The sequence below is a fragment of the Canis lupus genome, chromosome 35 (assembly GCF_048164855.1).
Source record: "Canis lupus baileyi chromosome 35, mCanLup2.hap1, whole genome shotgun sequence".
Lineage (NCBI taxonomy): Eukaryota > Metazoa > Chordata > Mammalia > Carnivora > Canidae > Canis > Canis lupus.
Genome location: NC_132872.1, coordinates 5,661,575 through 5,685,219, shown reverse-complemented (window position 1 = coordinate 5,685,219; position 23,645 = coordinate 5,661,575). Strand labels below are relative to the sequence as shown.

The following is a 23,645-nucleotide window of genomic DNA, read 5'->3' as shown; positions in this document are numbered from 1 at the left end:
AAGCTCCTTGAGGGTAGGGCTGGCAGGTCAGTATAATAGACAAAACACATCTTATGCCTTACCCCACAATACTTGGCAAGTCATAATTGGTTAATCATGATTCATTGATTCAATCTCTAACAAATTGTTGCTGTTTTCCTCAAGGCCGATGTCATTGTCAACACCGTTCCCATGAATCTTCAACTTGGAGGCGGACCATTATCTCAGGCTCTTCTGCAGAAAGCTGGCCCAAAGCTCCAGAAAGAGTTATATGCCACCAGGCAGGGAACAGAGGAGGAAGTAGGTAGCATATTCATGACAAGTGGCTGCAATCTGAACTGCAAAGCCGTTCTCCATGTCGTGGCACCACACTGGGATAATGGAGCAGGGTCTTCTCAGCAGGTAGAGAAAATCCTTAGTTCTCTACTTCATTGGTAGCTTTGGTAATCTTCGGGCACGGTAGAGATCTGTGGTTCTCAAAAAAAGGGAATCTATTCCCCAGGGGACATTTGGCTTGTTGCCACAGTTACTGATAACTAGGAAGTGGAGACCAGGGATGCTGCTAAGCATCCTTCAAAGCATGCATCAGCCTCCACAACACAGACTTTTCTGGCCAAAGTTGAGAAAGCCTAGTATTGATCAAACTTTGTCTGTTTATTGAAATATTTGTTGCATTCCACGAACAGTCCATGATAGCTACCAGTTATTTCAGAATAATTGACCCTCGGAAGTAGTAACAATCCTTGGGGTTCTCCAGGGATGATACCTGAAGATTAGTGTAATAATCTTTCAGTAGAACAAAGAGAGGCAGCCAGAGCTGTGGTGGAGAATGGGGGTCATTGCTCTTCTTTTTTTTTTTTTTTTTTTAAAGATTTTAATTATTTATTCATGATAGACACACAGAGAGAGAGAGAGGCAGAGACACAGGCAGAGGGAGAAGCAGCTCCATGCAGGGAGCACAACGTGCGACTTGATCCCGGGACTCCAGGGTCACACCCTGGGCCGAAGGCAGGCGCTCAAACCACTGAGCCACCCGGACTGCCCGGTCATCGCTCTTCTTGTGATGACTTCTTACCTCTACTCCCAACTTTTTTTTTTTTTTTCAGAATACAGAAGTAATACATGGTATATTACAGACTACAGAAACTATAAAGACTAAAATAAAAATTATAATCCAGCCGCCTAGAGATAAATTTGGTTAACATTGTATTATATTCTCTTCAAGTCCATTTTATACGTACTTGTTTCTTAGTTGAGATTCTCTTCCCCTTTTTATTTTTTTCCCTTCCCCTTTTTAATCCTTTTTTTTTTTAACTTGATACAAACATCTCCCCAATGTCCATAAACATGGCTTTTGATTGCCATAAGACACCATTGTTTATATAGCCATTCCCATACTATTGGAGACTCCTTCCTGCATGGGTTGGAATCTCTCTGGAATGTTCTCTCCCCTCTGTTTCCTCTTTCTAACTCTCTCAACCCAGACAATAGCCAACAATAGCAGAGGAAACCTCAGCCCTAACTTATACAAGTGTATTTTATACATTTCAGATCATGGCAAATATAATCAAGAAATGTTTGACAACTGTAGAGGAGTTCTCTTTTTCATCAATCACATTTCCCATGATTGGAACAGGAAGTTTGAGTTTTCCCAAAGCTATTTTTGCCGAACTAATCCTTTCGGAAGTGTTCAGATTTAGTAGCAGTCTATGGCAGAAAAGCTTACAAGAAGTTCACTTTCTGGTATATCCAGGTGATGACGAAACCCTTCAGGTATGGTGACATGTCTCTTCTAGTCATTCTGGCAAGTGAACCTAAGTGCAACCAGATGTCTTTATAGATCCGTAAATAATAATGTTTTCACTTCTCTGTCCATAAGTATTGATTGCTGTTGAGGGGTTTTATATGATTCTATGAGATAACACTGACGACTGACACAGTCCTTCCTAGACAGTTTAGCCAGAGACAAGGTACTGTGTACTTAATAAATTCTTAGGAAGAAGCAGAAAGTTAGTGGCATAAAAGTGGCCCAGGTATTTTAACACTGAATGAAAGCCAAATCATGGCTTTATTTATAGGGAAAAGACCAGATAAGAGAAACCTCAAGACTTTAGGTGTTGTTTTTTTGATATAGAATAAAACCAGTCTATCCAAGACTATGAGGGTCTAAAGCTAGAAATAGCAGTACAATATTCAGTAGTAGAGAAGCAGCCAAAGTACATGTACTAAGCACTTAACCACTGACATCGCCCTGGTAAAGTGCACCCATTCCTAGAGATGCAGTTCTTAGTTGGTTGGCCCAGTCTGAGTGCCAAAATCTGTTTCTAATTCTTGAAAAGTTATGTTGACTTTACATAAATTGTGCATGGTTATAGCAAAACCACAAACAATATAAAAGTACAAAGAAGAAAGGTACAGCTTGGTTTGAATTTCAGTTTTGCCATTTATTTTTTTTTAAGATTTTATTTATTTATTCATGAGAGACACACACACACACAGAGGCAGAGACACAGGCAGAGGGAGAAGCAGGCTCCATGCAGGGAGCCCGACGTGGGACTCGATCCCGGGTCTCCAGGATCAGGCCCTGGGCCAAAGGCGGCGCTAAACCGCTGAGCCACCAGGCCTGCCCTCAGTTTTGCCACTTAAAGGTTGAGGGAGGCCATTTCTCTGAATTTCAGTTTTATCACATGTCAAGTGAATGTGACAAGAACACTCCTCAGAGTTGCTGTGAGACTTCAAAGAGGATGTATTTGAAGTGTTTTTGCATGGTGTCTAGCACATAGCACACCTCAAAACTGGTTGCAGGAGTAGTTATTATTACCTTTTTGTTACCTGGCTTTAAGGGCTATTGCTACAAGGTACTAACATTAGCACTTTAACAAGATATCAACTATAATGTTCTTTCCTAAGTTCTTAGTTACTCTCAGGCATTTGGGATAGAATTGTGGCCTTTCCACAAAATAAACTAAATCAGCCCTGGAGTTCATTGAGAAAATTCCTAGTTTGAACTGCAATCATATAATTAAAAAGTCTCTGGCCAAGAGAGAAATATAGGGAGAACTATTGTTCCTAATATGATGTCTGGTGATCATTGCTCCAAAGAATTGGATTAATATATTTATAGAACATTGTTATAGTCGGTAACCATATTTCTTTCTATTTCCAGGCATTTTTAGATAAGTTCACTACATGGTCAAGTGTTAATCCCAATGAGGACAAGAATCTCATGGCTGGAGGTAGCCAAGGTCTGGCAAAGTTGTTCTGCTGAGAAATATTTCCCTCTGTTTAGTGGCTCTTCAGTGGTAGCTGAAGTCCAATAGAAGGAGACAAAGCGAATTCACATGAGGCACAAATCAGTGATGAAGGAGGTGGTGGGGCATGTTCCATTGTCTGAGCACACAAAGAATAAATTATATGGATGTTGTGCTGCTGCACCCCAGCAGACTCTAGGGTGGGCCATGGTCTGGTGAGGCCAAAGAAAAGACCCAAAGACACTGATCGAGGTATAGGTTTATTGCGGGAACTTGTACAGGGAGTCCAGAGCGGCCGGGTGGATGAAGCCTCCACTGCCAGGATCCACATGCAGCAATTTTTTTTTTTTTGCAATTTTTTATATCATAACAACGTACCCTAGCAGCTGTCCCTGGCCCCTCCCCTCCTTGCATGGCCAGCGTTTCCAAGATCAAGGCCTGCCATGGGGACAGTCTTCATTATAAGAGAGACATACAGGGTTGGTCAGCCCCCCACGCTCAGCCCCTGACCTTGAACACTGACCAACATGCTCTTCTGCACATTCCACTTGGTGGGAATAAGAGGCAGGACAGGATCTCTACGTTTTCAAGATAGTGATTAACAGGGGCACCGAGGCTCTGCTTGGCCAAACTAGCCATCCAGCAGGCATCATACCAGATGTGAACAAAATCTGGTAACAAGGCCAGAGTTTCTAAGAAATGGCCATTAAAGATAACTGAGGATGGAGGAGTGAGGCAGTGGCCAGGGGTGGGACCAGTGACCGCCCTGTGGCCCCCTTCATCGTCCCCCTGCACTGCTTCACCTGCCGCAAGGTCCTTGTAACAAGCAGAAGGCCTACCTGGGGCTGCTGTGGGCCGAGTAGATGGAGGGGGATGCCCTGGCCATTCTGGGCCCGAAGCACTGCTGTTGCCTCCACATGCTGTTGGCTCACATGGATCTGATCAAGAAGCTGTGCCCCTGGAGAAGTGACTGTGCCGGAGCCCATCCACCATGCTGACCACAGGCAGCCAGTGTCTCACCAGGAGTCATTCTATGGAGGTGTGGGTAGCTGGGAGCAGAGCCCAACCACAGCTTCCTGGGTGTGTGTCCTCCCATTCTGAAGGGATTATCCAGAAAAGGTCTTTGAAGACCCACACACATGCACATAGATAAATGAAATGTGGCTGACACTAAACTTCACCGATTGCTTTCATATATATATATTATTTAATCTATACAGTGGCCTCCTAGGCACGTGGCTCTGTTGCCACTGCTTCATGTGGAAAGGGAGGCCGAAGGAGCTTAAGGGATCAGTAGAAATAGCACAGCTGCGTTGTAAAGCCCCAGAGCGTAGAGTGGACAGCAATGTTATACACCAGGTAAGGGTGATTTCCTCAGAGCAGCCTTCCTACTGCTGCCCCAGTGAGATGGGAAGCTACAGGAAAAGCTCATATTTGGAGTTAGTGAGCTGTTATTTAACGTTGGACAGGGGCGCACAGGTGGCTCAGTCAGGTGAGCGTCTGACTCTTGATTTCGGCTCAGGTCATGATCTCAGAGTCGTGAGGTCGAGCCCCACGTCGGGCTCCACGCTCAGCGCGGAGTCTGCTTGAGATCCTCTCCCTCTGCCCCTCCCCCTGCTCCAACGCGCTCGCTCTCTCTCAAATAAATAAATAAAATAGATCTTCCCCCCCCAAATTGGACAAATGACCTAGTCACTGCGACCATCTCTGTTTCTGTAAGATAGTAATTAAAGAGTCACCTGGAGGCACAAACTTCCCATCACAAGATGGATCCAGTCTGGAGACCAAGCATACAACATGGGGCTGGGGTTCATAAGAGTGTTTCGTATTCTTGAAGTTCACTAAGAGAGGCGATCTCGGGTGTTCCCACCAGGCCCGTGTGCGTGTGCATCCACACACTCCCACACACAAAATGGTGACTCTGGGGGGCGATGGCTGTGCTGGTAGTTCAACTGGAGAATCATTTCGCAGTGCATGTGGAAGTCAAGACATCACGCTGTACATCTTAAATATTTACCATTGTCCCGTGTCCTACTTCAACAAAGCTTGAAACAGAAGTCTCCCAGCGATGCCGGCGTGCCTTGCCCTCTGTCCTTCCTCACGCCTTCCCCAGGACTCCACAGCAACCTGTGCAGACGAGCGGACGGTCCAATGAGATGTTTTGGCCTCATCCTGTTTTACTGAGAAATGGATACTCTTCCTGCCACAAAGCATTATTTTCTAATTTCCTTAAAAAAGGAAACCCAGCGACTTGGCAGGCGGGGAGGCATGGCACTGTTTGGTTTATGGAGGCAGAAAGCCAGAGGACTGGGAAGAGAGGGGGGCACACTCTTTTCGTTCTTTCTCCAGCTCCTCTTTCCTTCGCTTGCTTTCTCTCCAGGTATGTTCACGATGGTCTCCAGCCCTGGGTTCGCGACATATGAAATGAAAATTGGTGCAGTTACTTTCCAGATTGCTACTGGAGATATTACCAAAGAAAAGGCAGACGTGATTGTAAACTCAACCACAAGGACATTTAATCTGAAATCAGGTATTTTATTTAAGCACTACGCGTGATTGTCACTATTAGCGTGACTCACTCATTTCTGGGAGGGAAATCGTGGCTAATGTTGCCTGGGTCTAGAGGCAAAGTGTTGCAGAATGGAAGCGGGCCCTGGAATCAGAAAGACCTGGGTCTGAATCCCAGCTACGCCACTTAACCTTTGTGTGGCCTTGGAACCATCACTTATCCTTTCTGAGCCTCAGTTTCTCTGCCTGTCAAATGTTGATTTCTCAGAGTCATGAGGTCGTGAGGTTAGGTGGGGTGTAGCAATGTCAAGGCACGATGCATCGGGCTTCGTCTATGTTACCTCATCCCCTTGTTAGCACTGAACTGTCAAAATTGCACACTTCTAATTTACAAAGCTTAAGTTTTGTTTTTATTTCCCTTTTTATGGAACTCAGTGGGCACTCGTATCTCACTTCTTGTAACTGTCCCCTATGTTACCCTGACCCAGAAATGAAATTCAGACCCTTTTTCTTGTTATTTTATTTTATTTTTTTCTGAAATGTCTGACCACCTCCATCAATGGAGCACCTTAGGGCATGCCTCCCCACATGTCTATTTGTGTATAACTTGCACACATATACTCTTACGTTAATATATTTTTCATTACAAAGCATTAAATTTTGAAGTAAAAGCATAAGATAAAACATAAATAGAAGTTTAAATATTTTCTAAGCTGCAAGATATTGTGGAACTCACTATGTAGAAGTAAATATGTAGAATTACCATCCAATGTATCAGTTCTTTAAAATGCAGACATAAAGAACATCCAATTATGTAAAATGTGGTACATTGAACATATGTATTTGTCCCTGCCTGCCTTTAAAATTCCATTAAAGCAACAGGAAAGGAAATAAATAAACCCACAAGGAAAAAGAGAGTTGGAGGGAAACCAATCATGAGCAAGAGGCAGCAGTGTATTTTTAGAATATGAGAAGCAGCTAGCCAGTGGTGAAAACTTCGTATAGCAGGCGAGAACAGTAATCCCTAGAGACGCAAGAGTTGGAGGCAGCAGGCACCTGGGAAGGGAGGGCACAGGTAAAGGGATGAACGTAGAATCAGATGCAGTTCTGTAGGAGGAGCTCTTATACCCATTTCTTCGTCCTCCATCCATCCAATGCACTAATAACTTCCCTTGCTCTTCCCTGGCCAGAGATGGGAGGCTCATTCTGTACAGAAACCACGCAGAGATTCTGGACTTAGAGCAGCAGGCCCGGTGAGATGAGGGTAGGAGCTAGACCGTGTTCCAGGGACAGTTTCTGTACTCAACAGTGAGTGCCCAGCCCCCGTCCCTGTGGAGCTCCCAGAACAGAAGGGGCCCTATGCCCTCCAAGACAGGAGATTGGAGGAGCCTGCTGGAGAGAACCCAACTGCCCTGAAGTCTAGTATTTACCACCTGCTTACCTCACACTAAAGTCTGCTGATCAAATTGAACACCAATACAAAATATATTTATAAAAAATAAAAAATAAATAGAGTCTGCTGGTCAGTGAGCTTCCCTTACGTGGTGCTCCCAAACTCCCTCTAAATGTGGATGGACTAAAAATAATTAATTAATTAATTAAAAATGTGGATGGACCGATGAAGATCATCTGATATTTGAGGAAAACCTCTATTATTGCAAAGTCAGACATCATAACAAACAAAAAGGGATTTTTTTTTTTAAAAGAGACAATTTGGCTTCTAACTCCCTTATAAAAAAAAGTGAATAAATAAAAGAGACGATTCACAGCACACACATAATCAAGGAGACACAGGTGGGTAGATGGATGATAGAGGACAGATAGATCCTTATAATGAAAAAATAACTAATAATTATTCAATCCCTCTGTGGGCCAGATTCTATGCTAAGCCTCTTTTATCCACTCTTTTAATGTTCAGATAACCCTGTGAGGGAAGTACCGTGCTACCCCCTGTGTAATAGTTGGGGAGCTGACCAGGCCTGTGTTAGCCAGTGAGCGGCGGGGGCCACCCTAGGCCAGGCTGCCCGAATCATGGTCTGTGCCTTCAACCCCGCCACTGAGCTGCATCAGCAGTGACCAAAGTGGTGAAGCTACAGCCTCGATTGGAAGGCAGCCAACTGTCTGTCTACCTGTGAAAAACAAAACATTAAAACCAAAGAACTTGGGACGCCCGGGTGGCTCAGCGGTTGAGCGTCTACCTTTGGCTCAGATGAGCCTGGGGTACCGGGATCGAGTTCCGCATCGGGCTCCCTGCATGGAGCCTGCTTCTCCCTCTGCCTGTGTCTCTGCCCCTCTGTGTGTCTCTCATGAATAAATAAATAAATAAAATCTTAAAAAAAAAAAACAAAACCAAAGAACGTAAGTAGAATGCTCAATTTTATTTCAGTTTTGAGATCCATGCTTCTCATTAATATCAGAACTTTCATTTTTATGGTTTTCCATTTTATAAAGTAATCAGGGTAGAATGCAGAAAAAAATTCAAATACCTGCAAAAATATCTCTGTACAAATGGAGTCTGTAAAGCTGCAGACACCGGCCTGTCAGCTGTTGGGCGGTGCCGTCACGCAGCAGCTCAGTGTTGATTATTCAGCTACTGAATGAAGGTTGCTGTAGAAAGTTGAGAAGAAGGTAAACCATAAGAGACACTGAACTCCAGGAAGCAAACTGAGGGTTTGCTGGAGGGGGGTGGGTGGGAGGAGAGGGAAACTGGGTGATGCGCAGTAAGGACGGCACATGATGTAGTGAGCACTGGGTGTTGTATGCGACTGATGAATCACTAAATTCTGCTTCTGAAACTAATTTCAAAAGGTGGGCATTTCTGTGGGGGGCATCAATGAGTTGTGCTTAAAGGGATGAGCTGAACAAAAGTAATGTATAAAAGCTATAATCATGCATTGACTTTTTTTTTTAAGATTTATTTATTTATTTATTTATTCATGAGAGACACAGAGAGAGAGAGAGGCAGAGACACAGGCAGAGGGAGAAGCAGGCTCCATGCAGGGAGCCCGATGTGGGACTCGATCCCGGGTCTCCAGGATCACACCCTGGGCTGAAGACGGCGCTAAACTGCTGAGCCACCCGGACTACCCAATGCATTGACTTTTAACTAATGTTTTTTACCACTAACATGTCTTAACATGTCTTATTTAGGGGTATCTAAAGCAGTTTTAGAAGGTGCTGGACCGGCTGTGGAAAATGAATGCGCTGTACGAGGTATGACCACCTGTTACTTTCGGCTACAACCTATTGCAGATCAGAAGGGCCGAGAATACTATCTCACAGGGCCTATGGGGGTGAAAGTGGTGAGCGCTTTGGGAAAAGGTTGATTCCCTGGGAGAGCAGATACGGGTGCTGTGACTTTGTGGCCATGGGGAGGTGGTCCTTTTCCCCCCCACCTTCCCACCTATTAAAAAGAAACTAGGCCTGGGTCCTAATTGCCCAGGCTCTGCCACTTAGAGTCGATCCTACTCTAGTAGAGTAGGAGGGATCCTGGGCATGCCGTCTAATCTACAAGAGCTTTGTTTCTCTTATCTGTTAGACAGTTCTAGACTCTACTAACAAGGGAGGAGTATGGGAAGGCTGTCTCACAGGTGGTTTTGACGATCAGGACAATGAATGTGAAAAGCTCTGTAAAGTGCTGTATAAATTATCTTTCACTTTTCCCAACCTTGTTCTACTTGCTATAGCACCTCATCTACTGACACGAGTAAATGTGGAGCCTTGGTGGGTCTGAGGTGTTTTCTGACACCCAGCAATTCTTCATTTCTAACACTATCTACCTGTAGAAATAACACTCGATCCCATAGGTTAAAGGGCTCCAGTCCCACTTCAAATGCCAGGCACAAGTCCCAGCGGCCACCTGTACTACTGACCCATCTCCTATAAATTGGGTCATTCACAAAACCCTTTCTCAGGTTTGACAATACCCTAGGATGACTCTTAGAACATCAGGAAAACACTTGTCTTACATTTACCAGTTTATTATGAAGGATACACCTCAGGAGCCGCCACATGGAAGAGATGCAAAGGGGAAGAGATGGAAGCCCCATGCCCTCTCCAGATGCTCCACCCTCCCAACACCTAGGTATATTTACCAACCTGAAGATTCCCAAATCCAGTTATTTAGGAGTTTTTATGGAGGTTTTATTGTGGGGGCGGGATTAATGAAATCATTAGATTTGTGGTTTAGGTACCCGGAGGCCAGGGGCTGGGGCTCAAAGTTCCAATCCTCTACCCTTGGCGCGGCCCTTCTGGAGAGCAGCATCCATTCCGAAATTATCCAGCCCACAACCCTCAAGAACCATCTCATTCGCTCATGAATGACACTCTCATCACTCAGGAGATTCCAGAGTTCTTGGAACTCTGAGCTCAGAACCAAGGACAAACATCAAATCCTTATTTTTTATTATATCACAGTGAGGGAACCTGTAAGAGTGATTGTAAACTCTTTATCCTCCAAAACCGGGACTCCTGCCTTGCCCGGCAGACAGTCAGCTAGGAGGGTGATTTAAAGAAGTCACAGGTCCCATGCTTGACAAACAACTGACCTGCTTTTGCCGGAAAGTCCTATCTTGATGGCTCTCCTCTGATCGAGACATTGTCTCCCCAGTCTATTCCTGGAGAGGGATCAGGGGAAGTAATTCTGATCACCAACATGAGGACGTTCGCTGGAATTTATGGGCTGCAGAGCTGGCCGTGCCTTGGAAGGCAGAAGCAGGGAATGACGTGAGGTTGGACAAGCTGCCAAAGCCTGTGACGCTACCTGGGAGGGGGCGGCAGGGAGGGCCCGGGCAGGGTGGGTGGCTGGGCCCACTCTCCTGAGTTGGCTGGAGCCCTGCCTTCCTCAGGGGCCTACTGGGCGCCTTAAAACAAGCCCTGGTCATTTCCATGTGCTCGAGAGCTCCGAGCGTCCTAAGAGAGGGAGGAGTTTTCACCCTTTCGTGTCTCCACACCACCGGATGCATCACTTTTCTCTCCTTGAAAAATTAATCTATAGCATATGAATTGCTCTTCTGGACAGCAGCTTGGGGGGGTGGGGTAAGAGCTCTGGACACTGACTGCTTGGGTTCAAATCCCAGGCAGTCTTTGCTACTAACCTTATATCTCTGAGCCTCTGTTTAACCTGTGAAGTGGAGGAAATAGTACCTGCCTGCTAGCCTTGTTTTGAGGATTGGGTGAATTAGAGCAGGTTAGAGTGCTTTTGAGTAGCACCCCGAATATTCATCAGTGTAGGTGTTGAGTTAGAGAATCCTGGTCATGGGACATCTGGGTGGCCCAGCGGTTGGGCACCTGCCTTCAGGCTAGGGTGTGACCCAGGGGTCCTGGGATCGAGTCCTGCATCGGGCTCCCTGCAGGGAGCCTGCTTCTCCCTCTGCCTGGGTCTCTGCCTCTCTCTCTCTCTCTCTCTGTGTCTCTCATGAATAAATAAATGAAACCTTTAAAAAAATAAAAAATAAATAAAGAATCCTGCTCATAAAGAAACTGAGCCTTGTCACAGTCCCCGTGGGTGAAGCCAGCGAGATGGAGGGACGCTGGACTTGGTCAGGAATCATCACAGGCTTTCCTGGGGTCGCTCTTTTCATTTCTCGGTGGTCGCCTTGTTGCTTCCTGTGAGTAATGTGCTGTGTTTTCCTTTTCTTCCTTCTGTTCTAGCTGCACAGCCTCACGGAGAGTTTATAATTACACAAGGTGGCTACTTAATGTGCAAGATAATCATTCATGTTCTTGGGGACAATGATGTCAGGAAAACTGTCTCCGCTGTCCTAGAAGAATGTGAGCAGAGGAAGTACACGTCTGTTGCCCTTCCAGCCATCGGAACAGGTTTGCAGCCTCTCACCACTCAGCTTCTGGATAATCCAGATTCCTTGAGGCTTAGCCTCACGGCTGGGCCCTCGGTGCTGAGTGCAGGCAGGGGCAGTGATGTGTCTCAGGCAACCCAGCAGCCCCTGGGGGCCCTGTGTGGGGCCCAGGCCTCTGTCAGGCATCTCTGTTCTTTACTGTATGGTCTCCAGGTATCTCTCCACGTTTGGCCCTTAATACCATGGTTTTCTTGCATTTCTCTCGGGGCGTGCTCCGTTTCAGCCTGCCCTCTGGTTTCCAAACCCTCACGACCTCCCCCTGGGGTTTACTGCCGCGTCTCCCACTGGCCCCTCATTTGTGCATTCCTTAGATGGAAATGCTGTTTCCCAGGCCCACCGCGAGTTCCTGGGCATGAAATCCTTAGTAGGATGCAGTCGCTGTGCTTAAGCAACAAGCTCACGTCTAGGGGCGCCTGGGTGGCTCAGGCCGTTACGTGCCTGCCTTCAGCTCAGATCGTGATCCCAGGGGCCTGGGATCGAATCCCACATCCAGCTCCCTGCTCAGCGTGGTGTCTGCTTCTCCCTCTGCCCTTCCCACCACTCCTCACCCCTCCCCACAGCTCCTGCACACGCTAGCTCGTGCTCTCTCTCCCTCTCTCTCCCTCTCTCTCTGGCAAAAAGAAATAAATAAAAATCTTTAAAAATACATGAAACTGTCAGAATCCAACTCCGAGTTTCTAGGAACACTTTCCTCCTCATCTCTATCCTAGTGTACAATAATTTGCTCTTACTTGAAGGTGATACTAATGACCCGCTCCCTGATTCATTCACACTCAATTGCACAGGCTTTTTAAAAGGGCCTGGAGGGCAGCTTGAGGCGGGGGGGGGGGGGGGTGGGGGGGGTGGGGGGGGGCGTTGCTCAGCGGTTTAGCGCTGCCTGTGATCCTGGAGACCCTGGATCGAGTCCCACGTAGGGCTCACTGCAGGGAGCCTGCTTCTCCCTCTGCCTGTGTTTCTGCCTCTCTCTCTCTGTGTCTCTCATGAATAAATAAATAAAATTAAAATAAAAGGGCCTGGGAGGGCCTTAATAATGCCGTCACATGATTATATGGTGTAGTAAAGCTTCAAGAGCAAGATATTTTAACCACTGTGGGTTCGAGTCACTGTTTCTTCCCACTTTGACTTCTCAGACTTTTCCTGGCACTGAGCATTGGAGAGACTGCAAGTATTTTTAGAACACAGCTAAGGAAACTTGATTTGGGAATATGATTTTCAAAATCTCAAATTTTATGCTTAACTGTGATTTTTTTTGATCAATGTTTGCTTTTACATGTAACTTTATATTTTTATTTTGTATTCTTTTTCTGAGATGCATACATTTCAAACCCTACAAAATCTAGACCTGCTCCTGACTCTTAGTTTCCCCATTTTGCAGATAGGAATTCGAGGTTTTAAGTACAAGGTGATATAGCTAGTAAGCAACATTCAAACCCAGGCAGCCTGGTCTGCACATTTCAACCATTACATTTTTTTTTTTAATGTTATGTGGTTTTGGTTGCCATTATGCTCTTAATTACTATGTTCTTAGCTGCCACATTCTTATCTCTATTAGCTATTACCTTCTATTATCACCCCCGTTTTATAGCTGAGGAAATTGAAGTTTGGAGGTACTGTGGGCTGAGTTGTATTCCCCTGCCAAAATCGAGTGTTGAAACCCTAACCCCCAGTACCTCAGAATGTGACTGTATCTAATGAGAGGGTCTTTTAAAAGGTAATTAGGTTAGGGGCACCTGGGTGGCTCAGTGGTTGAGCATCTGACTTTCACTCAGGTTGTGATCTTGGGGAACTGGGATTGAGTCCCGCATCAGGCTCCCTGCTTCTCCCTCTGCCTATGTCTCTGCCTCTCTCTGTGTTTCACATGAAAAAAATAAAATCTTTTTTTAAAAAAGAGGTAATTAAGTTAAAATGAGGCCTAGTGAGTGGGCTCTAATCCAATATGACCAGGGTCCTTGTTAGTTAGGAGATTAGAACATCCGTAGGTACAGAGAGAAGGCCATGAGAAGACACAGGGAGAAGACAGCCATATACAAGTCTCAGAGAGAGTCCTCAAAAGAAACCAATCTGTCCAACACCTGGATCTCAGACTTCTAGTCTCCAGAATTGTGAGAAAATAATTTCTGTTGCTTGAGCCAACAGTCATGGCATCCCTAGCAAACTAATATAAGAGGAATCAAATGATTTACCCAAGATCACACAGCTAATCAGTGGAGAGTCAGGACACGAACCCAGATCTTCTGCACCAGGTCACATGCTCTTTTCTCTGTGCTGCCAGCATCCTTCAGTTAAAGACCAGCAGGAACACATGGTATGAGGAACTATGCAGCATCTCACCAAGAGGTCTTTAAGGACTTATTAATGGATTTGAGCTTGCGCTGGGTGGCTTTGTGGTGGTCTCAAGCAAGTTGGGGCTTTGCTCTGGCTTGGATACTTTGAGGAAGCAGACATGGTTCTATGGTTGGGCATCTTACCTGGAAGGGGAGAAGAGTATGGCTGATGCTGTGATTATGAATGAAGCCGCAATTGCTCCTATTAGCCAGGATGGGGAAGGTTGGGCCATTTTTGTGGTGTGGATAGTGTTCATGTTTTTGGCTGTGGTCAGACATGGCTATTCAGTAGTTGTGTTTGACTTAATTGATCCCAGCCACAGAGTGGTTGCATCGGATGACGTCCTATGACTTTGTGTTCAACCAGCGTACACGGAGACCCAGCTCTGAGTGCCGGACCCGCTTCTGGCCACCGGCTGCTTTCCTCTTTCTCAGCACCAAAAACTGCATTTGCCAAATCTCATCACTTGCCTAATACCTGCAAAAGCTTCTTTTGAGCGCTTTAAGTTTTTCTTTTTCAGGCAGTGCTGGAAAAAACCCAACCATCGTCGCTGATGACATGATCAGTGCTGTTGTAGACTTCTCATGGAAACACTCCACCCCATCATTAAAAAAAGTTAAAGTTGTCATCTTTCTATCTGATTTGCTAAATGTATTCCATGACAACATGAAAAAGAGAGAAAATTCTACATCACCTTTCTTTCAATCCACATGCTTCGAGAGTGCACGTAAGATGATCTTTAAAAAATCATGTGGTTATTGCTCAGATTACTGGGCAGATGTTTAGATATTAATGGTCACTGTTTTATCAGTTTTAGGATTCAACAGACAGCCTCCTATAATATGTGGGAGAAGTACAGGAACTATGCAGCCCAGGCTCCCGTCCACCGATTATTCTTCTGAAAGGCAAAATCACTCCTGGGAAACAGGAATTGCGAAGGAACAAGAAGAGAATAGAAGTAAGGATGCAGAAAGAGGGGGATAGGCTTTGAAAATCCTAGCCAGTTATCTCTTTATGTACTTATGGATTAGCATCGATCCTCAGTGCCCCTCGTAGCTGTGAACTGGCTGACCGATACTGGTTTATTGATTATCCACCGCTAGACAAGTTAGCCCAGGAATAGAAGCAGATGGAAGAAGGGAGTGGTCAGAGTCATCCTGCTGTACTACTTCATGAGCAAGCAGAGTCCCAGTTGCTTCTCTGTACGATGTGTGGTTATGCATTATTTTTAAGTGTCTATATTGACCTGCTCCTCTTTCCCCCATTTTGTGGCTTCTGTACTGCTGTGAAAGTAACTAGAAAAGCAGCCTCCTCTTTGCAATCACTGTTCTTGCCCATTTTGAGCACTCACTCATAGAGCACTATGGGTTTTACTAGTGATAAGGTGTGCCTGTCATCAGAAGCCTGTCTAAACTGGAAATTGTTGTCTGAACCTGCCAGTGGGAATTTTGGTTCTCTCTACACTTATTTCCTGACAACCATTCTTGTCAATGTGTGTTCATACACAGCACATATAAGAGCTACGCGAATACACACACACAGTAAAGAAAATTGAAGATAATAGTTGGATCTGTTAATGCTCTTGCAATAGCAAATAATAGAAAATCCAGTTTAAACTGGCTTATAGAAAAAATTGAAGTTGACTCACATAACTATAAAGTCCTAGGCATATGTGGCTTCAGGTCCAATTTGATCCAGGTACTCATATTATATAATCTAGACCCTGGCTTTCTTCATCTCTCACTCTCTTCTCAGCTGTGTTGCCTTTATCTTCAGGTTTCACATGGTGGAAGAGGGCTGCCAGCAGTATCAGGCACATATCTCCCAGCAGTATCAGGGTGGGTTCAACAGGAAAGGGTATATCCAGGGGCAACGTATACTTACCATCAGGAACATGATGCCTGGGAACAGAGGTGTTCACATAAGGCTGAAATTCCTTCTGATTGAATCAGCTTAGCTCATCATTGCAGTTAGGGAACTGGAATTTTGTGTGTGTGTGTGTGTGTGCTGTATCCTTGAACCGAAGGAGATCACTCTCTGAAGCAATGGGGAAGAGTTGTTCATCCAAGGAAATTCAGGAAAGAAAAAGGGAAAAGGCTGCTGGAGAGTTAAAAATAATACATATCTACTAGAGTACCTCAGGGTATATAAATTAACATTTTTCCCCCTTTGGTCTTTGTAGAGGAAAATTTTATTTGAATTTAAGAGCAATAAGTCATTATAAGTAAAGTGAAAAATTAACTTAAACTGGTTCATCTACTCCGTGTATACACCAAGGATTTAAAATGACTTATGAAATTTTAAAAATAGGAAGGGGTGCCTGGGTGGCTCAGTCAGTTAAGCATTCAACTCTTGATTTCGGGTCAGGTCATAATTTCAGGGTTGTGAGATCGAGTCCCTTGTAGGGCTTCACACTGGGCGTGGAGTCTGCTTAAAAGTCTCTGCCTTCTTCCCCCTCTGTCTGTCCCTCCCCTTCCCATTTCTCTTTCTAAACAAACAAACAAACAAACAAACAAAAAAAATATATATATATAAACAAACAAACATCGGAGACAAACAAAAGATAACTAAAATGAGCAGACCAGTGACCCAATGGCACTTGGGGCAAAAATAAACAATAAAACTGCCTTACATAATCTTTGTTAGTAGATGAAAGTAATAATGCAGATGAAATGTTAGATAAAAGGACATTTGTTGGCAGAGATAAACTTGAATTTTAGTAAGAATTTATCATGTGGACTTCCTTAAAAGAGAACCGAGTTTCATTTGAGCCGATGATACACAGTTGCTTTTCCAAACTATTCATTGATTCAGAGTGCTTTTACTGAGCATGGATTGAATATCAGACCCCAGCAACAAGATTGGGAGCCATGTAAGGAGGTGGGAGTTAAAGCCATTGAGTGTGGATCTGATTATCCATGCAGACTGTGGAGGTAGAGAAGGTCAAGACTGAAGGCAGAGACAGGATTTGTGGTGCGTCATCCCACCTCTACTTGTAGAAAGGAAACTGAGGCAGGGTGCACAAGTAGAGGTGCAGGAGGGCATTCATCCAGAACATCAGGAATGGGAAAATAAGGACACCTGGGTGTCTCAGTGGTTGAGCATCTGCCTTCAGCTCAGGGCGTGATCCCGGGATCCTGGGATCGAGTCCCACATTGGGCTCCCCAGAGGGAACCTGCTTCTCCCTCGACCTGTGTCTCTGCCTCTCTCTGTGTGTCTCTCATGAATAAATAAACAAAATCCTTAAAAAAAAAAAAAGGAATGGGAAAGTAGAGTGACATTTATCTTTTAAAAGAGATTTTTAGGAAAAGCACTCAGGAAAGTGCCTGGTACATGGTAAACACTTGAAGAAAGATTGCCATCTCGTGTTACCTCCCAGGAAACTCTGGGCTGTGAGGCACTAGAGCACAATTCTTTTCCTTCTTTGGACAGTGGCCTTTCATGTAACGTTGGATGTGTGAATACTTAGCCTTCCTGGGACTTGGTTTTCTCATTGCTAAATTGTCCAGCCAAGGGTCACCTTTTGTCCACAGGCAGAGTAAGTAGCACAATTCGGTGTGGCTTAAGGGTGTGATTTAAGTTGTTCCTCTCAAGAAAATACCATTGTCTTTAAGCTTTACTCCCTCTTTATTTATTTTTAAGATTTATTCATTTTCTTTTAGGGAGAGAAAGAGAAAGAGAGTATGGGTGACGAGGGGGCAGAGAGAGAATCTCAAGCAGACTCTACACTGAACACAGAGCATGCCAGGGGGCTCGATCACACAACCCCAAGATCGTGACCTCAGCTGAAATCAAGAGCCAGACGCCCAACTCTCAGGCTCCCTGCTCAGCAGGAGTCTGCTTCTCCCTCTGCCCTTGCTCGTATGCTCTCTCTCTCTCTCTCTCTCAAATAAATAAAGTCTTTTTTTTTTAATTTTTTTTTAATTTTCTTATTTACTTATGATAGTCACAGAGAGAGAGAGACAGAGAGAGAGAGAGAGAGAGAGAGATAGGCAGAGACACAGGCAGAGGGAGAAGCAGGCTCCATGCACCGGGAGCCCGACATGGGATTTGATCCCAGGTCTCCAGGATCACGCCCTGGACCAAAGGCAGGCGCCAAACTGCTGCGCCACCCAGGGATCCCAAATAAATAAAGTCTTAAAAAAAAAAAAGAACCACACTAAATAAAACTGATAAACATGAAAACATCAATAAATCAGTTTTCATATTTATACATCAGTTTTTTTTTTAAGTAGGCTTCACACCCACTGTGGAGCCCGTCATGGGACTTGAACTTATGACCCTGAGATCAAGACCTGAGCTGAAATCAAGAGTCAGTTGCTCAACCAATTGAGCCACCCAGGCACTCCCACACATCAGTTTCTAATGGAATTAATTCCATTAAGTTTTCTGGGGAAATTCTCATTTCAAGCTACAGTGAACCTAAGTATACCTAAATATTTTAGCTAGGCCATTACTATAGGTCATACTAGCATCAGAGCTATTCATTTCGTCATTGTTTACCAAATTGAGGATGACAAAAGAAGCAGTTGTGAAATGTGTAGCTTTTTGGTTTTTTTCAAAGACCGAGATTAGATGACTGTGAAGCAAGAGCATAGGAAGTGCCTTGATTTTCAGAGGTCCCTGGAAATGGATATTGTGTTTTCACCAAATGCTGACTTCCCAGATAATATTCCTGAACACTGGACCAACATGAATCAGCAGCTGTCTTGTGTGATTGAGCTACATCCTGGACAATCAGAATATGATTCCGTAAGGGCCTTGTTCTCTGAGACCTGTTTCTTCTACAAAATAGAGAAGGTAAAATTGTGTTAAAAAATCGCTTCTTTTAACTATCGAAGAGCTAACATGAAAGCCATCTGTTTTATAACAACTCTTCCTTCTTTTATGCCTTACTGTATTTATTTTAATTAGACTTACTCAAGCTTCATAGACTTTGAATCTCATGGCTCATTCATTAGCAATAATGAAGGAGATTCCCAAAAGTAGCATATATATGTCTGGATGCTTTCCCTTACAATTTACAAATAAACCTATTCAAACTGATTAAACAGGAAGAAATGTATTAGAAATTAATGGAAAGTTCAGAAGTAGGATGGTTTTTGGAACAGTTGGATCCACTGGCTTGATGACATCATGGATCTAGTTTCTCTGGCTTTGCCATCCACAGGGTCAGCTTCATCTGAAGGCTGGACTCGCTTCATAATTGTAGGGTAGCTCCTGGTGGCAATCAGGGGGTCTCCGCTTCCTCCATTCACATCCCATGGAAGAAACACATCCACTGGATGAGAGTCTCAGGCTTTGTGTTGAGCGGACCACTCCAGCCGGGCTGTGTCAGGAGAGTACTATATGCTGATTGACTTCGACCTGGACTGTCAAATGCCATCATTTTGTGATCCTATCATGAGACGACCCTGATTGGTTAAACCCTATGAGTCTCCCCACTGAGAACTAAACATGAGTCCAACTCCACCCAAACCAGCAGTTGCTGTACAACAGAGATGAAGTGGAATAGATGTTCAGGGATTCCCACAATGTCCACCATGCTGCATAAAAAATTTTAGTCAGTAAAGTATAGGAGTTTAGTAGAAGGTCATTATCATACCAGGTATATCAGAGCAGGGTGCGACATCCTAGTCCTTTAAAAATCAACCACATTATAGCACTTAAGAAATTGTGCTTTCATAAGCTTCCACATGGCTGACTCACTCTTGAGCAGTGGGCTTCTTAAGGTAGCAGTTGGATTCCTAGTACCTAGCACGGTTCCTCCCATATCATAGGACATAATACCTATTGAGTGAGCTTACTTCCTGAGAAAGGAATCAGAAGACAGAGACTCCTGCAGAAAGGACAGAATTTAAAGGAGGGGATGCTTCATGGATGTTCAACACTGTTGAGAGTACGAGAACCTTCCTTGTTCAGTTGTGTTTTACAGTATCCGTAACTTTCTTGGCTCTTATCCTTCTAGTATAACCATTTTGAAACACCTCATTTTTGGATTAATTCCATAATATACTTTCTTTCCTGCTGCCTCTAGATAAAATCATTATTAATTCATGGCCCCCAGCCTCTGCTGGACTCTCCAGATGCCTGGAATCCTTTATTGCTTCCTCCAGTCAGTTCCCTCATGCATTCCCCATTGCAAAATTTCAACACTCTGCTTGAGGTCTTCATCTCTCTCAAAACAACTTTCCCTCCTTCTTTTATGTCTCGGCTTCTCCTCAACTTCTGCTACAGGTAACCACTTCGTTCTTCTTATTTATGTATTTATTTTTAATAAATAAGATTTTTTCTTTTTAAATTTATTATTATTATTAATTATTATTATTATTATTATTATTATTATTAAAGTTGGCTTCATGCCCGGCATGGGGCCCAACACTGGGCTTGAACTCACAATCTGTCAGTGGCTATTTGACTCTTGGTTTTGGCTCAGGTTGTGGTCTCATGCTTGTGAGATTAAGCCTGCCTCTGGCTCTGTGCTCAGCATGGAGTCCACTTGAGATGCTCTCTCCCTCTCACTTTGCCCCTCCTGCTTGTGCTCTCTCTCTCTCTAAAATAAATAAATAAATCTTTAAAAAAAATAAAAAAGAGTTGGATGCTTAATTGACTGAGCCATCCAGGCACTGCTTATTTATTTGTTTGTTTTAGAGAGAGACAGAAAAAGGGAGGTAGGTGCAGAGGGAGAGGGAGACAGGGAATTTTAAGCAGGCTCCATTCCAGTTTGGAGCATGACATGGGGCTCGATTTTACAACCTGTGCCAAAATGAGATCATTGTGCCAAAATCCAGAGTTGCATGCTTAACCAATGGAACCACCTAGGTGTTCCTTGAGTAACAATTTTTTGTTTTAAGATTGTATTTATTTATTCATGAGAGACACACAGAGAGGCAGAGACATAGGCAGAGGGAGAAGCAGGCTCCATGCAGGGAGCCCAATGTGGGACTCGATCCCTGGGATCACGACCTGAGCCAAAGGCAGACGCTCAACCACTGAGCCACCCAGGCGTCCCTTGAGTAAGAATTTGAATATGAGTGAATCTCCAGGGATTCCAGGGAACACACACACACACACACACACACATATAATATTTACATATATAGGTAAATATTTTTATATAAATTATAATTTCTGTCTTATAAACTATAGTAAGCACTATTACAAAGTATAGATACTCTTAACCTAGCCTTTTTCTAAAGGCAGAAAACTACCTATTCTCGGAATTTGCTGTTTATTTGCAATTTTTTTCCTTCTCCTTCTCCTCCTCCTTCAGTCCTCCTCCCTCTCCTCCAAACTGCTATTTTACAATCCACAACAAGCACAATATACTGATCTCTAAAGTCATTTTCAAAATGTTTTGCTTTGTGTCATTTGCAGATTGAGAGGATACAGAATGTGTGCCTCTGGCAGAGCTACCAGATAAAGAAAAAGCACATGGACATCAAGAATGGCTATAGAGATAATGAGAGAGTCCTGTTCCATGGGACAGATGCAGACTCTGTGCCGTATGTCAATCAGCATGGCTTTAACCGCAGTTATGCTGGGAAGAATGGTAAGGAAGCAAGCAATCCGGTTGACCAGAAGGTAGCTCTGGGGTTGGCTCTCCACACCCAAGCAGTGTAGAACCATAGATGGCAGCTGTCTGGTCATTGCCAGGGTAGGGGTCTTTGTGCTTCATCAGAAAGGAGGTTGGCAACTTTCTGAGGCTAGAGGGAGTAGATTTTGGAAGTGATGACAAGTGGCTTTGGTGGGCAAGAACTGCATGAAAAAAAAAAAAACTTGTGTCAGGTTTTGGTCATGGTTCTACACACTGTGATGATTTTATGTTCTTAGGAAGGTTTCTATCTTTCTCTTTACAGCTGCAGCTTATGGAAAAGGAACCTATTTTGCTGTTGATGCCAGATATTCTGCAAATGATATATATTCCAGACCAGACAGCAATGGGAGAAAACATATTTATGTTGTACGAGTACTTACGGGAGTCTACACACTGGGACATGCAGGATTAGTTACCCCTCCATCAAAGAACCCTCACAATCCCACAGATCTGTTTGACTCTGTCACAAACGATACACAACATCCAAACCTGTTTGTGGTATTCTCTGATAATCAAGCTTACCCAGAATATCTCATAACTTTCAGGTCTTAAAAAATAGGGTTTTTTTTTCAATCTCAAAGAGACGATTTAGTTGTCTATTTATGAGAACAATTTATAGAGTTTTTGTCTTTGCCTTTGGCTTGTTTAGTAGATAAAAATCTGTTAGACCCCAAAATGCTGAAAACAGCCTTTTGAAGATGCTCTATTGCCATTTGTAGCATACGTCTTTTCTCAGCATATTGATGAGTAGAAGTTAAGAAATGTAGATGACATAATTATAGCTACAACTATTTACAGACACCAAATCTGTAGGAGAACAAAAAACACATTGCTTTTTTCTAGCAGAGAAGAAATAAGATGAATCACTTTAAAACCAAGATGTCATTGTTCTTACAGAACATGTTAAGACATCAAACTGTGTTGAGCTCAACTGTACTGTTAAATAACGAGGCTGCTATTGTGCATCTGTAACAGCTGGGAATTTTGCTTCCTGAAGAAATACTTATTAGCTATAGCTCAGCTTGAATGACTGAATCAAAAGGTATCACCTCAAATCTGTTGTGAAATAAATCAGGAAAAAATGTGTTGTGTCACTGTCTAATGCTACATAACAAATTCCTACAAAATTGAGTGGCTTTGTGGGTAAGGAATTCAGGCATGGCTTAGTTGGTCATTCGGATTTAGGGTCTCTCTCATGAAGTTGAGTAAAGGTGGTGGCAGGGGATGCGGTCTTCTGAAGGCTTGACTGAGGCTGGGAGATCTGCTTCCAAGGTGGATCACTCAAATAGCTAAAAAGTTTTTGCTGGTTGGCAGGAGTCCTCAGTTTTCCCTCCACATGATCCTCTCTAGGCTGCCTGTGTTGCTCATGACATGGCAGCTGGCTTACCCCACAGTCAGCAGTTCAGGAGGGCGAGAGGCAGAAGCCTGATGTCTTTTATGACCTAGCCTCTGGAGTCAGACTCCACCTCTTCTACAGTATCCTGTTGGTTCCATGGGTCAGCTCCTCCAGTGTAAGTGCAAATTGCGGAAGGGCATGGACACCAGTAGATGGCAAACATTGGGGACCATCTTAGAGGCCATAAAATGAGGGAATGACTGATACATTGATAAAATGTTACAAGCAAGTGGAAAGGACTCTAGATGTCATCTAAGCCCACTGTCCCCTCGTCTTTCTCCTCTACCCTCCCCCTCTCCCAGGCAAAAAGCCCTTGAGCCTCCCCTCGACCGTTTCCAACACTCCACATCTTTTTTTTTTTTTTTTTTAAATCTTTATTTATTTATGATAGTCACACAGAGAGAGAGAGAGGCAGAGACACAGGCAGAGGGAGAAGCAGGCTCCATGCACCGGGAGCCCGACATGGGATTCGATCCCGGGTCTCCAGGATCACGCCCTGGGCCAAAGGCAGGCGCCAAACCGCTGCGCCACCCAGGGATCCCTCCAACACTCCACATCTTAAGGATAACTTATTCCATCATGAGCTCTAACTGTTGGAAAACTCTTGTTTACGCTGAGTGGAAATCTGTTCTTCTGCGTCTATTGCCTGCTGATCACTGTCCCACCTCCTGGAGGACGCAGAGCAAACTCATTCCTTTTACAGATGGTCACTCTTCAGATTCCTCTCTTCC

General features: G+C 44.2%; 1 protein-coding gene across 6 annotated transcripts in view; it reads left to right on the top strand.

Moving 5' to 3' along the window:
* The window catches only part of LOC140625202 (protein mono-ADP-ribosyltransferase PARP15-like), a 45,135-nt gene extending 22,533 nt beyond the window's left edge, over positions 1–22,602 (top strand). For 4 of the 6 annotated variants that reach the window (XM_072812514.1, XM_072812517.1, XM_072812515.1 and 1 more), the window contains 11 exons: positions 145–381; positions 1,531–1,752; positions 3,146–3,224; positions 5,611–5,760; positions 8,889–8,951; positions 11,391–11,558; positions 14,442–14,648; positions 14,733–14,879; positions 18,588–18,721; positions 21,299–21,473; positions 21,781–22,204. In XM_072812514.1, the coding sequence (XP_072668615.1) occupies positions 145–381; positions 1,531–1,752; positions 3,146–3,224; positions 5,611–5,760; positions 8,889–8,951; positions 11,391–11,558; positions 14,442–14,648; positions 14,733–14,879; positions 18,588–18,721; positions 21,299–21,473; positions 21,781–22,070 (1,872 nt within the window). In that variant the 3' untranslated portion in view covers positions 22,071–22,204. Of the gene's footprint in view, positions 1–144; positions 382–1,530; positions 1,753–3,145; positions 3,225–5,610; positions 5,761–8,888; positions 8,952–11,390; positions 11,559–14,441; positions 14,649–14,732; positions 14,880–18,587; positions 18,722–21,298; positions 21,474–21,780 lie in introns of all 6 variants that reach the window. The other 2 variants (XM_072812513.1, XM_072812512.1) reach the window with 1 other exon arrangement.
* Positions 22,603–23,645: the final 1,043 nt, after the last annotated feature.